Source organism: Hippoglossus stenolepis, chromosome 15 (genome assembly GCF_022539355.2).
Source record: "Hippoglossus stenolepis isolate QCI-W04-F060 chromosome 15, HSTE1.2, whole genome shotgun sequence".
NCBI classification, from domain to species: Eukaryota; Metazoa; Chordata; class Actinopteri; order Pleuronectiformes; family Pleuronectidae; genus Hippoglossus; species Hippoglossus stenolepis.
The window spans coordinates 21,553,454-21,569,711 of NC_061497.1; the positions used below are offsets into that span (position 1 = coordinate 21,553,454).

The 16,258-nt window shown below is 44.2% G+C and overlaps 1 protein-coding gene across 1 annotated transcript; it reads right to left on the bottom strand.

Moving 5' to 3' along the window:
- Positions 1–256: 256 nt before the first annotated feature.
- On the bottom strand, positions 257–16,192 carry rsf1b.1 (remodeling and spacing factor 1b, tandem duplicate 1). Its single transcript, XM_035177972.2, is given in 16 exon segments — positions 257–4,576; positions 4,666–4,845; positions 4,964–5,181; positions 5,278–5,497; positions 5,926–5,993; positions 6,424–6,536; positions 6,615–6,669; positions 7,125–7,204; positions 7,298–7,402; positions 7,485–7,763; positions 8,148–11,443; positions 11,740–11,858; positions 12,006–12,211; positions 12,720–12,812; positions 13,124–13,215; positions 16,003–16,192. Coding segments are annotated over 16 exon segments (5,844 nt in total). The 5' UTR covers positions 16,157–16,192; the 3' UTR covers positions 257–4,010.
- Positions 16,193–16,258: the final 66 nt, after the last annotated feature.

The window sequence follows — 16,258 nt, forward strand, 5'->3', positions numbered from 1 at the left end:
CTTTTTAACTCATCTTATTTTCCAAGAGTCCGACCGATATCGATATTTAATATTGGCCGATCTGTGCATAAGAAAAATATTAATCCTATGTTATCAAATGCTTACGACTAAGAAATGTCCCTGAGGTTTGATATTTTACAGTTTAACCGTGAACTTTATCATTATAAATAAAAATAAAAACACAAATACGACCAAATATATAGAACTTAAATTACGAAAAATAATTTTCTTTTGCGAGTCAGACCAGAGAATGACGTGAGGCTTCAAACCCGTTTTATTATGACAAATGTACAAGATCAGATTCATAAGAAATAACGGTAAAGTTAACAAAATGATCAGACAAAACACCAACGACCAGTCGACTCGGGTCTGTACACAGTGGACAGGGCGTCTCTCCTCCCACACTCATCATGAGGTAAATAGGAAAACTCTGTTAACACTTCTCGTCATTGGCACCGACTTCCTCCCTCAACCCCGTCGCAGCCTTTAAATTTCACTCCGCTCTTCCCGTTCCTGTGCTACCGGTTATTTCATAACCTCCAGATACGTGTGAATACATTCTGCTTAGAAACAGGGTTAAACTTACAGAGGTCTCTGACTCCGCCCCCACCAGGACACACACCTCCATCACATCTGTAGAGTTGCTATATTCTGTCCCACTAAAATCTAAAGAGCTAAATATCGCGTATAGAAGCACTGTTTCGTCTTGGAAGTCCCGTTGAGGCCGCGGCCGGTATCAAAAAACGCTGTGATAAATAGAGTGGTTCATCCTCTGAAGACCATGCTGAGACTAATTTACAAAATATTTTACATTTCCTCTCTTGGATCAGATTCCGATGTCCTCGATTTATCTTCTACGATAAGTTTCCCCGAGCGTCTGGAACATTCCTTTTAGTTCAGCGCATGCTTCGCTACGTGTCGTCTACTTCACGAGTCCTTCAGCGCTAACGCAACACGGTCGGGGGGGGGGTGACGGACATCTTTAAAACATGCCAAAGTTTTCTGGTTTTGTTACAAAAAACAAAAAAAACATTGTTGTGCCAATATTATCTCGCTACAAAAGAAAACTATTAGAAACTCATGCAATCCCAATAGAATTGCCCGATATACATTTTATCCCCCCCATGGTTTTTAAAAAGATGCCTCTAAATATATTACAGCAAGAAACTACAGATATACACACAGACTGGTTCCAGCAGAGGTCAGTGAATCATTGGCGTCTTTCTCTTTTCTGTCCCAAGGCTTCAAAATAACTAACTATTCCACTAACGCGTTTTTTTTATTTTTCACAATCTTGGAGGGTTGAGGTTTGGCCGGTCACCGCAAACCTGAACCACACGACAACTCAAAGATTATGAAAATAGAGGATTTGGATAGAAACATATTTTGTACATAGGAAGATCCAGAGGGGGGGGGGGAGGTGAAACTGAAAAATGAAAGTAAGAGTGTTGTGGAGCTGAGTGTTATCTGTAGTTCATGAAAACCAACCGTCTGCAGGTTTCTGAACCTTCTATGGACAATGTACAACGGAAATAAGACACTTTACATTTCAGACGGAGACGACAACATATAAATGTTAAGATATACAAAAAAAAAAATACATCATTGTTATAAAAAAAAAAAATAATAATCACAAAGGTTAACATGGATGTTATAAGAGGAAACTAGACTAGATCTCCGGAGGGATGAGAGAGAGTCAGATTTTGTTTTTTTACGCAAACAAACCGGGAGCTCAACACTGACGTCAGCGCACGTAGTTAAAAATAATTATATATGATTAACAATATACAAAAGCTACTCTAACATTCAACAAACATGAGGGAGCTGAGAAGTGAAGGCCGGTCAACGGGTTGGTCTCATATACACATTCACACCCACGTGGCTGAACATATATACGTTATAACTCTTGGAAAAATACGGGAGTAATGTGTTTGTCTTCCACACACACACATATTTGAGTATCAGCGATTCCAGACGACACGATGATCCAAGATGAATAAACAGTGACATTTTGGGGACTTTTACTTTCAGTAGGAGATATAAGATGAGAAAATTGATACCACTCTTGTATCCGCGAGTTAAATACGAAGCAACAGTCACGTCACAACACCCCCGACGTCCGTTAATCTACACGTTACAGCTCATCTCATGAATCTGTAACAAAACTGCAGACGTAAAAAAAAAAAAAAAAACGATTTGATGCCAATTTCCGTTTTGACACTTTGGTTTTTTTTTTGTGAGGAATTCACAAACATTATTAAACATGATCATCACTGAGGTTTAGAGATATTACAACTTAGTTTTAAAAAAAAACAATCAAATGTTCAACTGTAAAATCGCGATGAGCAAATCTTCCTGAAATACGTCTCATAGAGCTATTATACAGTATTTTTCAGTCTTAACATCTGAACAGTTTAAGCAGCTTAAGAAATAAAAATCAACCGGAGGCTGAATAGTTTACGTTCAGAGACACATGATGGGGAATTACTTCATTTACTTTGTTTCTAGTTAAAATCATTATTAAAAGCCTAAGAAGAGAATATTAAAAAGTTAAAAGAGACAAGTTGAGGCTGATGCTCTTTAGTTTTGTTTCTGGTTTCACTTGGTAACGATTCCCTTCCAATAAGCAACACATCTATTTTAGATGGAGGCTGGAGAGACTAAAATCTTCTTCCCATTCTGCCAACATCATGAATTCAGTCTCACACTCAATCAAACGACCCCCGTCCAAAGCCTTTGTTAATGAAAGTGTTTGGATGTGTAACTGCTGCGTTCGCTCGTCAAATGACCCGAGGACACACAGACTACACGTGAAAGTCAAAATGGTGTTTGCTCAGCAGACCACAAATAGCAACTGACGGGGGAACAGACACATGCTCGGTCAGATTATCACCTGTATTCACGGAACAGGTTCGGGAAGCAGGGGATCGTGGGTAATACCCACCGATCGGTTGTGTTTCACATTATTTAGATACGCAGTCAGATCTTAGCTTAACTTACAATGGACTTGAAAACCACTTTATCGCTCGAACACGGAGCCAAACAGAATCAGTCACCACGTGAACCTGCAGAGGGCGCTGTTGCTCAGTAAAAGTCACATAGTGTTGCTTTAAATCTGAAACTTTAACGTTTAATCTCATATTCACGCCTGGTTTGCATCTGTCCAGACAAACTATTTTAACAACATCACTGGCTCAGACCCAGTGCAGCACTCTGTGGCTTTAGTAACCATCAACTAGCTTCTGTTAGCATAGCATGGTTCTCTCTCTGGTCCGACCAGTGGGAAAGTACCTTCTCTGTACCGCATTAAAAGAGTCTTTGTGCTAAGCTAACAGCTGCTAGCCTCATATTAAACTGACGGACATGAGCGTGGTATCGATCTTCTCGTCTCAACGGGGCCGTTGAGCCGATAAGCACATTGTTTAAAAAGTTGAGCCTTGAAAAGGTAACATTTTAAAAACCATAATTCATGTTTGATTCCAAGAACTTCGTATAATTCACGGAATGATTTTCTGCTTCACTCCAAGAAAATGTTAAGTCCCAGTCGTTCAGAAAAAAAACGACAAATCTTCAACACAAACAGTTTCAGTGCCAGTTCTCCCGGCGCGTCGTTGGGTCATGGAGCTGAATTTGTCGAAGTCTTGGACGTGGGGTTAAAAAACAGAAAACAGGACGATGTGACGGGAGAAATGACGAGTGACACAGTTTTAGAAGAAGTAGTTTGGCAGTGGAGCTGGATGATGTGGGTGGTCTGCAGGTAAGATGATTGTTACCATGTGAATGAGACTTGAGTCGGTGCCCTTACTGGTTATTGAACAATCCCACAGGGACAGACTGGCGACAAAGATCCAGTTCTTACTGCGGCGGAGGTTTCTGAGAGTCAAGCTCCACGTGACACGAGTAAAAAGGACGAGGACGTGTTGGTGGGGAGGGAATAATAAAGTTAAGCAATATAAAAATACAATACCACAAAAAAATGAAACAGTACACCATTTTCTTTCTTTTTTTTTTTACAATTGTTCGTTATTGCAGACGTAGTCCACTAGGTCTGTGACTCCTAACAGGTCGTCTTCGTCATCCTCCTGCGCTGCCATCTCCTGGCCAGCCACGCCGTTCGGTGCGATGGCAGTGGCCGGCGCTGCGCTGATGGTTTTGGGCGGCTCCTGTTGTGGGACGGTGCCTGGAGCAGCGGGTCGGCTTATGACGCCCTCGACGTTCTTTACCGGGCTCTGTCCGTTGGTGGGTGGCAGCTCCACCGCGTTGCAGTCCGATGGATTTGTTCCCTTTGATTCCTCCTCAGGTTTCTTCTCCTCCTCAGGTTTCTTCTCCTTTGGTTTCTCCTCCTCTTCCTCCTCGTCGTCATCGTCCGAATCGATGCGGTTCACCCGTTTGCGGACGGGACGATCCTCCTCTGATGAGTCGTCTGATGAGTCGTCCGACGAGTCGTCTTCAGATGCTCTCCTGCGTTTCAGTGCAAGACGTCTGTGACGCTGCCGTGAGTCTTCCTCCGAGGAGTCGGCCCTCCTCTTCACCCTCCTCTCAGTCGGCTCCTCTTCAGAGTCTCTGGAGGAACTAGCTAGAAACAGAAAGCAAGGAAAACCTTTAAAATCACTTATTCTGGAATATAGCGTGGTTCTAAAAGTGTCCTGCGTGTCTCGGACTGACCTTCACTCTCTGAACTGTCCCGGGGAGGTCCGGGTTTTTTTGTCACCCGTTTGTTTTCGGCCCGAGATCCGTCAGACTCCGACGTCTCACAGTAGTTCACCTGCTTCTTCTGACTCCGCCGAGACCGCCGTCGGCTCATATCAAGATCACTGTCGCTGAACTCGCTGGAGCCTTCAGTCGCTGGACAAACACACACAAAGCAATAAGAATAAAAGACAAATGTAAAGAGACAGTCCCTCTCCAGATAGAAACACTGGAAAAACAGACGTCCAGACTAATATAAAATAAAACCATCTACCCATTTCATCGTCCTCGTCCTCATCCGTCTCCTCCTCTTCATCGTCTGAGTACCCTTTCGGTCTCCGCCGCTTTCGGGAGCTCCGTCGTCGTTTCGGTGGCTTCCTCTTCCGTGAGGAAGTGTGACGCCTGCCGCTGCCGTTGCTGCCAAAGTCGCTGTTGTTGGAGTCATTTTCTGCATCCGACTCGTTCTCCGATACGACAAATTCTTCTTCTGAGCTGCATCCAGCCGCGGAAAAACAAACATGTTTAGAAAGGAGACAAACATCTTTGAGAGTCAAACTGTACTGTGAGCACAGTTGTGTACGTTCGTACCTTTCACTGATGCGAAACTCTTCCTCGCTTTCCTCCTCGTCCACGGTGCTGTCGCTGTCCAGGTCATTGAGTCGCCGGCGCTTTCTCTTGCGCTGAGCGGAGCTGATTGGTGGCGGGCGGCCGTTCTCCTTGTTCTCCTCATCCGCTTGAAGGATGACGGACATGTCCTTTCCTCTGTGGCCTCCTGTGATGTTGGCCATGTCTTTACCTCGACCAGCTCCTGCAGACAACCGACACCCGTCATCAACACCTTAACAAGCAGCAAAAGCCACAGGTTGGAGCAGAAATCAAACATCAGTACATGTTACACTCACTCAACTAAGACCGGTTGTTAACCTCAGCAAGGATGTTGTGTTTTTGTCAGAATTTCTTTGTAACTTAGCAGGATTACGAAAAATAACCAATTAAATTCTCTATACATTGTGAGACAGGACGTTATTTGACATTTTCTCTGATTTCTCAGAGAATAATTCATGGATCTTGATGAAAAACATGTTTAAGCGGACTGAGATCTGTGAGTGTTGGGTGCAGATCCAAATAAAAAGCCGGATCAAGTGAATTTAAATGTGGTTTAATGGGCCTTGGTGGAGGAATAAGCTCGACTGAGTCCCTTTGTAGATTTAAATCATTTTCTTAAAGTCTTCCTACCTCCACCCTCGGCTTCTTTGATGTCTTCCTCGATTGCCTCCTCGATCGCCTCGTCGAATTCATCAAATCTGCAAAATGAACATCAGACAAGAATCACAGTAGATGAGCGATCAATCACATTGTTTCTCTACCCAACAACAGCTTCCTTCTGCAAAGGGAAATTAAAACTAACTATTAAAAACCTGAGAAATACACTTAACTGCAACAGCTGATTTACTCCAAGTGAAAAGTAAAACTCACGATTAATAATCACAAGATTCATTAGATCAGATAGCAGACAGGACACAGACTCCCCCTGCAGGAGGAACTCATGTGTCAGTGTTATGGATCAAATACTTTCTCCTGAACGTCTCAGTGTTTGAAGATAAAACACATATTTAGTCTCTTTGTTCTGCTGTAACGTGACTTTCCACATGAAACAATAAAGTCTTGTTCAAAAGATCCACTGAACATTAAAATGAAAATAAAACTATTAACGTCTGATGTAAGAGCACAAACCTGTAGCTGATATTTTTCTTTGTCCTCGTTGACCTCCGACCCCAGCTCTTACTCCTCTTCACTTCTTTCTTCTCTTTGATCACGATCTCAGGTTTCTCCTCCTCCGCCTCCACCTGTGAGAGCCAGAGTGTGTTTTTAATGATTCAAACATCCACAGGTGAAATATTTGACTGAACAAACACTGTACTTACTGAGGGTGTGATGATGTTTTCAACACTGATTCCAACGTAAATAAGACGCTCTTTCCTGAGGGAGACAACGCACACGAGTGATTCATTGGAATCTGAATAGCAAGCATGATAAAGATATTCTAACCAGAAGTCATAAACTTTTTAGCATCTGCTTTTAAAATAATTAGAATATTTCTTTGTACTTTGTGCTTTGTACGTTTTAAAGCCTTTTAATGTGAAGGAGCTGCAATTTCAAAGTAAAAGGTGTGATTAGAGGTCAAATCTCCAGAAAGTGGACAAAGAAATCAGAAGAATAGAATATTAAGAAATCCTGATCGACAACAGCACAAATTATGACATAAAACAGTAGATCAGACGCTTTGCTTTAAAATGTACCTTTAAGTTGACATTTCAAGACTCGACAAACAAGAACTAAACATTTTATGTTTTGAGAAAACACAGGAAAAGAAAAAAGGAAACGGTCCTTGTGAACTAAGTTTTGATCAACAGATAAAAACTCCAATGTCTCACCGTCTCTCCGCTCGCTCCTTCTTCTTCAAAGAGGCGTCGAGGTTTTGAAGCTGTTCCTCTAGCTTTTCACAGAGCAGCTTCTACAGAGGGGGATGGAGATTACAACATTAAAGCCATGTTTCCATTTCATTCATTCTCTATTAGCTGAGTTCAGAGCTGCGACTGGTGCGTACATGTTGACAGGGAGAACAGAACCATTCTCCGTCGGGGATGATCATGAGCGGAGGCCTGAGACACGCTGTGTGGTAGCCGCTGTCGCACGAGTCACACAGCAAGATCTACAAAGCAGATGTGAACAGATGTTAGTAGTCGATCTTAGGTTATTACAAGGTTATTAGCTTTTATCCTGTGGGTACCAACCAGCTCGGGTTGATTTGGAAGACCACAGTGTTTGCAGGGGTCGTCGTTCGGAGGTAGGTCGTCGTCCGAGGACGTGGAGGAGGCCGAGCTCCGTCTCTCTCGGTTTCGGTTCCGCCTCCTTTTGCTCCGCTCCACCTTGTAGTCTTCGTCGCTGTCGTCCTCATCCCCGCTGTCCTCCTCGCTGGATGCCTCTTCGCTGTTGTCCTCCTCGTCTTCAGAGGTTTTCTTTTTGCGGCGCGTTCGAGTGTTCGACCAGCAAACCTTCCGTCTCTTTCTCCCCTTCACAACAAACACATAAGAAATCGTCTCAGTGAATCACGAGACAAGAATGAAGTGAAAATTAAATCCTCAGACCTGCTGGTATCTGTGTTTATGTTTGCGAATGTGAAAACTTTTATTTTGCAGAATAAACAATGCAGACAACATGCATTTGTACTTTTATATTCTTAAATCAAGTTCTATATATCTTGTTGCGTTTGTATTTTAGTTATTTATAATGAAATGTTGGGTTAAACTGAAAAATTTCAGACCTCAATTACATTTCTTTGTCATAAAGGTTTAATAACAATATCTTTTTAGTATCTGGAATGTTTTAATGCCTTTATCGTATCAGCCCCACCCATATTGGTTGTGGTAAATATCGCCACCTGGTGGAAGTCTTACCTTTGGTTTGGGCTGACCCTCCTGATCCACCTTTTTCTCTCTCGGTTTCCTCTGGACGACCTTCACCGCATCTTCCTCTTCCTCCTCTTCCTCGTCCTTCTCTTTCTCTGCCTTGTCGTCCTCTTCTTTCTCTGTTGGCGGAGTCGCCTGCGATTTCTCCAACTTCCTGTCGTGGATCTCCACCACCTTCGGTGTCGGCCTGGAGATCCTCGGCGACCTTCGCAGAGATCTCCCCGTGTTGGTGTCGGACTCCGAGTCCCCTTGCCTCTCCACTCTCTTCACCACAACTTTCCGTCGGTGGGCCGGGCGCTTGCGTTTTCGGCGAATAGCTGCCTCCCGAACGCCAGCTGGAGCCTCACTGCCGTTCGCCACCTCTTTTTTAGTGTTTGAATCCTCCTCTTCGCTTTTGCTTTTCCTTTCCTCGTCTTCGGGTTTATCGGTTGGCGGTTCTTTGCTCGGATGAGCCGGCTTTTCAGTTCCAGTCGAGGATTCGGCCTCAGCGTCTTTGCTTTCAGAATTCTCCATTTTGGTTGATTTTTCGCTTTCTTTATGCGCCAGTTTCGTCTCCTTTGCTTTATCGGTTTCTGAGGTTTTATCTATCGTAGAATCCTCTTTACTTTCTTTCTCTTGACTGAGGATTTTCTCAGGGTCGTTTGTGAGCTTTTCACTGTCTGCGTCTTTTTCACTTCCCTTGTCAGAATCAGTTTTAGTTTCTGACGACGGCTGCTCTGTCTCCATTGGCTTCGACGGTCCTTCAGGCTCCTTCTCCTCTTCTTTGTTGGGCTTTTTATCCGTTTCTCCAGCAACGTCAGTTTTCTCGACAGGACTTGATGGTTTATCTTTTCCTTCAGACGTTTCCTCTTTCGTTTCATGTTCAACAGAGTTCGTCTTCATCTCGTCATCTTCTCGTGGATTTGTCAGATCCTGTTTAACGGCCGCTGCCTCGACCTCCATGGGCTCTGACGTGGAGTCGCTTATCTTGGTGACATCATGGATCATATTGTCTTCACAGTTGACAGTTTTCTTTGTGTCCTCCGGCTTCTCTGTCTTGTCGAGCTTTTCCGAGGCTGCACTGTTTTCCTCTGGCGTCGTCTCAGCGACCGTTACACTCGGCTGCTTCTCGGCCGGTTTGCATGATTCTGATTTATCAACCGTTTTGATAACAGAAGACTCTGCGCTCTCCTTGACGTCGGGTGTTTCCTCTGATTTCTCACTGACTGTTTCCTTATCCACCTTTTTAATGACAGTAGCAGTTTGTGTGATTTCCTGATCCTCTGCGTCGTTACCGTCTTTTACCGTTTCTGTCTTTTTAATGATGGACTGTGACTCTGTGTTTTCAGGATCCTCAGGTTCCTTTGGAGGATCTTTGCCGGCAGCCTGCGTCTCTGTTGTTTTAATGACTCCTGGCGTCGCTTTTGTTGCCAATTTGTCTGATTTCTCTGTGTTAGTCTCAGATGTTTCGGATTCTTTATCGCTCACGGTTCGCTTCATGTTTTCTGTTCTGTTTGATGTCTCTGTTTCGTCTGTTTCTTTAGTCTGACTCGACTCTGATGCATCTGCACAGGCTGGTTTCTCCTGTGAATCTTTTGATTCTGGGTCTTTGGACGTGGCTTCATGATTTAAATTTAGTTTCTCTGACTCAGCGGTTGTTAATGTTTTATCAGTTTCCTTTAATGATGCAGCAGAAGACTCTTCTGTATCGGCCGGGCTCTCTTTCGTTTTCTCACAGTCTTCGTGATTAGACGACTCCTCCGGTGCATTACTTCCATCTTTAGGTAGAGGTGGTGATTCTCCTTTTGGTGGAGGAGGCGACTCGTGTGCTTCTTTCTTTTCCGTTGCTGCGTCGTTTTCCTTTTCTAGATTTTTCTTATCCGAGTTCTCCTGGTGCGATGCGACCTCCTCCGTAACCTTTGCACTGCCGGCTTCATCTTTTTTATCCTTCGCCTCCTTCTCTGTGGACTTCGAGTCATTTACTCTCGCTTCTACAGATTTAACCACAGAAGGTTCAGTCGTCTGTTCTTTGTTGGCGGCAGCGACATCTTTTAGCGTCTCGCTCAGACTCTGGAGTTCCTTCTCCAACTCGGGTTTAATTTCACCGTTAACGTGCTCATTTACAATCGGTGTTTTCTTTGTCTGTTCAGGAGCAGCGTCGCCTTTAAGACCAGTGTCGCCTTTAGGAGCAGCGTCGCCTTTAGGAGCAGCGTCGCCTTTAAGACCAGTGTCGCCTTTAGGAGCAGCGTCGCCTTTAGGAGCAGCGTCGCCTTTAAGACCAGCTTCGCCTTTGGGAGCAGCGTCGCCTTTGGGAGCAGCGTCGCCTTTGGGAGCAGCGTCGCCTTTGGGAGCAGCGTCGCTTTAGGAAGAGCGCTTTAGGAAGAGCGTCGCCTTTGGGACCAGCGTCGCCTTTGGGAGGAGCGTCGCCTTGGGAGCAGCGTCGCCTTTGGGAGCAGCGTCGCCTTTAGGACCAGCGTCTTCTTTAGGACCAGCATCGCCTTTAGGAGGAGCGTGCGCTTTAGGAGGAGTCGCCTTTAGGAGCAGCGTCGCCTTTGGGAGCAGCGTCGCCTTTGGGAGCAGCGTCACCTTTAGGACCAGCGTCTTCTTTAGGACCAGCGTCTTCTTTAGGAGGAGCGTCGCCTTTAGGAGCAGCGTCGCCTTTGGGAGCAGCGTCGCCTTTAGGACCAGCGTCTTCTTTAGGAGCAGCGTCGCCTTTGGGACCAGCGTCGCTTTGGGACCAGCGTCTTCTTTAGGACCAGCGTCTTCTTTAGGACCAGCGTCTTCTTTAGGACCAGCGTCTTCTTTAGGACCAGCGTCTTCTTTAGGAGCGTCTCTGACCTGCGACACAAACTGTGTTTGCACCGTGTTAGCGGTGGTTTTCTCAAAGTCTTCACTAAACTTCATTCCTCTTTTCTTCAGGGGGATTTTGGCCTGCTGGTCGTTCTTCAGGGCCTGTTGAATCTCCTCAGCGCTGTTCCTCTTCACCTCCTCTCCCTTTTCTGCCTTCACTGATAAACATGACGTTACAGAGGCCGGTTCACACATCGCTGTTTTAATGTCCGTCACCTCCATCGGCTCTTCTTTGATGCTCTGGGCTTTTGTACCGATATTTTCTGAAAGAAGTTCTGCTTCACTTTTGCTTTCGATGATGCCATTGAGAGATTTGACCTCAGAAGCTTCTGATTTCAAGTTTTCTTTCTGCGTTTCTTTCTCATTGTTCTCTGTCTTTGGTGAAACCGGGCACGCAGCTTTGTTGGGGTCTTTGTGGTCTTCATCTGATGAGCTGTCAGACTTTTTAGCTTCACCTGGATTATAAAAAGGGACATAATACGATCAAATGTTCAGAAAGATCTTTTTAGAGAAAGTTTTAGGTCATAATTTCAAGGTAAAGAAACTCTGAAGCTGCTTTCAGACATGCACTGAAGTCCGGATATTTTCCAGAGGTGCATCTAAAGAAGGTAAATGTTTGAGTCAGTTGCTCTTGATATTTTCCGTAACTTTCACAGTGAGTGAGTTGACGCTTCTATATTCTATGGAATATAAAGAGAGAAGAAAAGAGAAGAGAAGTGAAGAAACAACAGTTTAAAAGTCAAATCTTCACCTTTTTTGTCCCCTTCACCATCGGGATTGTTTTCCTTTTTTAACTCGTCCCTTCTCAACAGCTCGGGGTCGATCTGCGTCTTCAGCAGAGCCACAACCTCGGCCAAGTCGTTTCGTTCTCTGCAGGGAGAAGAGAACAAGTTCACAGTAAATAACAGAGTAGCTGCTTCATAGAGAATATAATGCTAATGCTGCATTAGCATTTCAATTTCATTTCATGCTTCCTGCAGCATATTTTTCTCATTAAAATAACTTTTGCTTGTTTACCTGACGATGCATTTCCACGAGGACCCGTCCGAGTCGTCCTGCTCCTCAATGTAAACGCGCACGTTGTCCTCCTGGTCCAGCTGAAACCAGTACATCTGACCGTCTTTGTCTCGGCCGATCGGCTGCAGCCGCATTTTATCTGGGTCCTCCTCGTTGATGGCGGTTTTGAACTTGACATTTTCATCAAACTGACACTCACACAAATACTGGAGAGAAAAGAAACGCACAGAATGATTAATAACTCCAACAACAGTTATCACAGGATGTACATGACGTCATTATTGTTTTAGTTTAGGTCAAAAGCAACAATACATGAGCTGTGGGAGTAAAACAAAAACTACAGTATTGATTCTATAGCTGGAGGATTCAGAGCAGCTTTGAAGCAAAGAGGCAAATGTGCCTCAAGATTAGATCCTGAGTAGATGTTAGTGCAACAAAAAAAACATGTCAATTAATCGACATGTTGCTGCAGCGTTGGGTTGAGATTGTACCGGACAAAAACTATTTATTTTTGTGGATTATATTTCTTGACGGGAAAAACCTTTTGGTGTCTGGTTTTTCCAAAACTAAAAATCCAAACTTCACTTAATAAACTCTTTCCAAAAACTTTTCTCGTTGGAGCTGCGATAAAACAATAAACCAATAATTGTAGTGAGTGAATAAACCAGAACCCGCCTCTGTTTAAGAAGAACAACATAAACCCAGTGTTCTTACTTTAAGTATTGCTGTCTTGCTCTCTAACGTCATCTCCTTGTATCCCTTTTCTTCCAGTTCCCACGCCCATGTTGTGTTGAACTCTTGACACACCTGCAGGGGAAATAAGGGAATAAAAAATCCAATTATACAAATGAACTGATTTAATTTAATTTTGTTTTAACACATCTGACAGCTTCAGCAAAAACGGAACATTACAGCCTCACAGTTGGAGCAGAAATAGTCACCACGTGATAAAAAGACTGTTCTTAGGTGTTTGACAGACGGAGCGAGTGTCTCACGATGTCCTGAAGGTGAATTCAGATAAATTCCCACCAGAGTAAAAACTGCACTAATCAATATTTCTCATATTAACGATGGTAATATGTGTAATAAATGTACAGGAACTGGAAGTTGAGCTTTACCTTGACCAGATATTTCTCCCATCGGTCTGCTGACACCGACTTGCCGATCTTCCTCAGCAGCTTCACGTGAAGATCGACCAGCAGCTTCGGGACTGAGGAGACATTTGACAGACGAAGAGGTTTAGTGTCGAAAATCCATTTCAGATAAAACTTGGCATCTGTCGAGCATTTTCTATCTGAGATCCGAACAGAAGCTAACGTAATCAGACATCTGAAGCTGTAGCTGTGACTGTTTTAACTCCAGTGTCTTATAGTCTGTCTCAATAGTTTCGTTCTCATGTTTGTTTATGTTTTAAAACTGAAACAGGCCGAAGTTACACAATATGTACACACATACACAAACTACAATATATATACACAACAGAAAAACCAGATAAGAAAGCAGTAGAGCAATTTTCCACAGACAAACGGAGACATCTAGATTTTCATATCACACAGGAACCAGCAGGTTGAGATGTTTTATTTCTGTAACTTTACGAATGGACTCGAATGGAGATGAGCTTATTGTGGGAAGAAACAATACCTCAATTATTGTGTGTGTGTGTATTTGTAGAAGCTCTGATGCCAAATCAAATGATCAACAACACAAAAGGGAAGATTTCAGGGTTGTGCTGAAAATTATTACAACAAAAAAGATATGTATAGGATGATTTCCTGCTCCTTTGAAACAAGCTCATCCCTTCGTTAATCAGCATTAAAACCACAGCGAGTCTTTTTGTGTCCATTAGCGAAGTTGGATGAATTTACCGAAATAGTAATAATGTAAAAAACATCACAAACCCATCGGATAACAGGTGAAAAGGGTTTCCACTATGAGACAGAGTCAAGGCCCAGGTCACAGGTAAAACCCAGATCAGCGCTAAGACTGGAATCATTTCTGAAAACAACAAACAAACAGGATCTGAACGAAACTGGACGACTAACGTGCACGTTAACGTCCTCGCTGATCCTCTTGTGTCATTAAAAACAAATAATAAAAGTCACTGATGTGCATTAGCTCCACTTGCTGATGAGTCTCAGGAGCTGGGTCACACTCGGGTCAGGTGACCTGAACGTGAACTTTCAGTCACGTCATAACGAGTGGTCGTGTCTGGATGAAGATGAAGAATCGAACCTTCGCACTGGCAGAAAGCTTTGAATAAGGAAGATTTTAAAACAAGTATTTTTAAAAATGTTTTCCCATCCAGAATACATCTGAACCAAATCTAGCTCAAAGACCCCACTTGTGAAATCTGCAGCAGATTATCAAGGAGAGCGTGAAACAGAGTTTAGATTTGTGAAATACAAAACTAAATAAAGTGCAAACAGACGATAAAATGATCGGGACAAGTTTGCAGCTTGTTTTCTTATCAACAACAAATCCAAGCAGGTCGAAAACAAAAACTATGATTCCAAGATTTGTCTAATCAAGCGGAGCATGAGGACAGTTTCAGATGTTTGTGTAATTCAACACAAATAAAATGCACAAACATTCACATAGGACAGTTCTGTAGCTTTCCCCCATCTGGAGCACATCTTACCAGGTTCACCTCAAAAACCACAAGATCACTCCAACGTGGACGAGTTTGTCAAGGGACGAGACAAAACAACACACACACACACACACACACACACACACACACACACACACACACACACACACACACACACACACACACACACACACACACACACACACACACACACACACACACACACACGATAAAGACCATTTTGCAGCTTGTTTTCCCATCAACAACAAATCCAACCAACACAAAAAGCATCACATCTAGATTTGTCTAATCTGGATGTGATCATGAACGAGACCGTTTCAGATTTGTGGAGACAAAACAAAAGGCACATGATGAAGTACAAGTTTGCTGTTTTTTCCTCATCTACCTCAAAGAGACCTTTGGATCAAATGATCAAGGAGCGTGTAAAACAACTAAATTAAAAGTTGTATTTATCTCTGGAAAACACAATAGCGTTTTCACAATAAAAGCACGTTTCTCTGTCCACGCCACACAACAGATTTGTCAGTTTGACATTTATAAAAACAGTTTCACTCCAGTATCAGATTCAGTCTGAACCGAGATGATGACAAAGTGAGGGGGCGATCTGCTGCGGGACACTTGACGCCTGCGCAAAGCAACACAACTTAATTAGAGAAATAGTCAAGCCAAACACAATTAGCAGCGCAAACGGAAGTCGACTGATTTCATACGCACACAAAATACTTCATTTGTGGCGTTTACACGTCAGAAAATGTGTGAAACTACCAGGAAAGTGTGTTGAAGAGATTATAAATACGAAGCAAAGAGATTAAAGTGGATTATTCTTATTCACTGGTGTTTTAGGGGGTGCCACGATCTTTTGCTTTGAAAGCTCAGAGCGGATGTGCTGGCGGCGGCGGGTAACTTCACACACTGTGCGAACCACTGCACGACAAAAATGTTTTAAGTGTAAATAAAGTGCGGTTTCACGCCCGTCCCGCAAAACCACGCAACCAGCGACACGGCCCGCGTCGCGTTGCGGGGTTCCACGCCTCCTCCCCCCGCCGCGCACGCACCGTTATCCGCGCACATCCTCCTCCTGTGTTGTGACGAGCTCCAGATAAAAGGCAGCTGAGGGGAAAACGAGCCCGATTCAAAAGCTGAAAAGTGACAGAAAACCTCGACCCGCGCGGCGGCTCCCCCCCCGGATCATCGACGCACGAGCCGCGCGTGTGTTTTCCCCGCGGAGCCGCACCGGGGGGACGCGGTGGGGCCACCGTGCAGAGGAGGAGAAGGTTAGAGAGCCACACAATAACACACGGCTAGCTAACCTAGCTGCTAGCCTGTTAGCACGGTACCATTATCGTACGAGCGGCGGTGAAGTGTGCGGGAGGCGGAGCTCGCTACCTGCGGCGGTGTCCTGCAGACATCGCTCCAGCTGCGGGAAGGTGAGCTCCGGCAGGTCCAGCAAGGCTCCGTACCGCTCGAGGAAGGAGCAGATTACGGCGTAATTCGGACACAAACCCGGGGAACAACTCGCCGTTGCCGCCGAAGCAGCCATCTTTTCCACACCAGTGTCAAGCCGGCCGGAATCAAACCGGCTGCTTCCGGGGTTAACAAAATAAAACGACGGACAGAAGGAGAAGTAATTCCTGGATTTTAA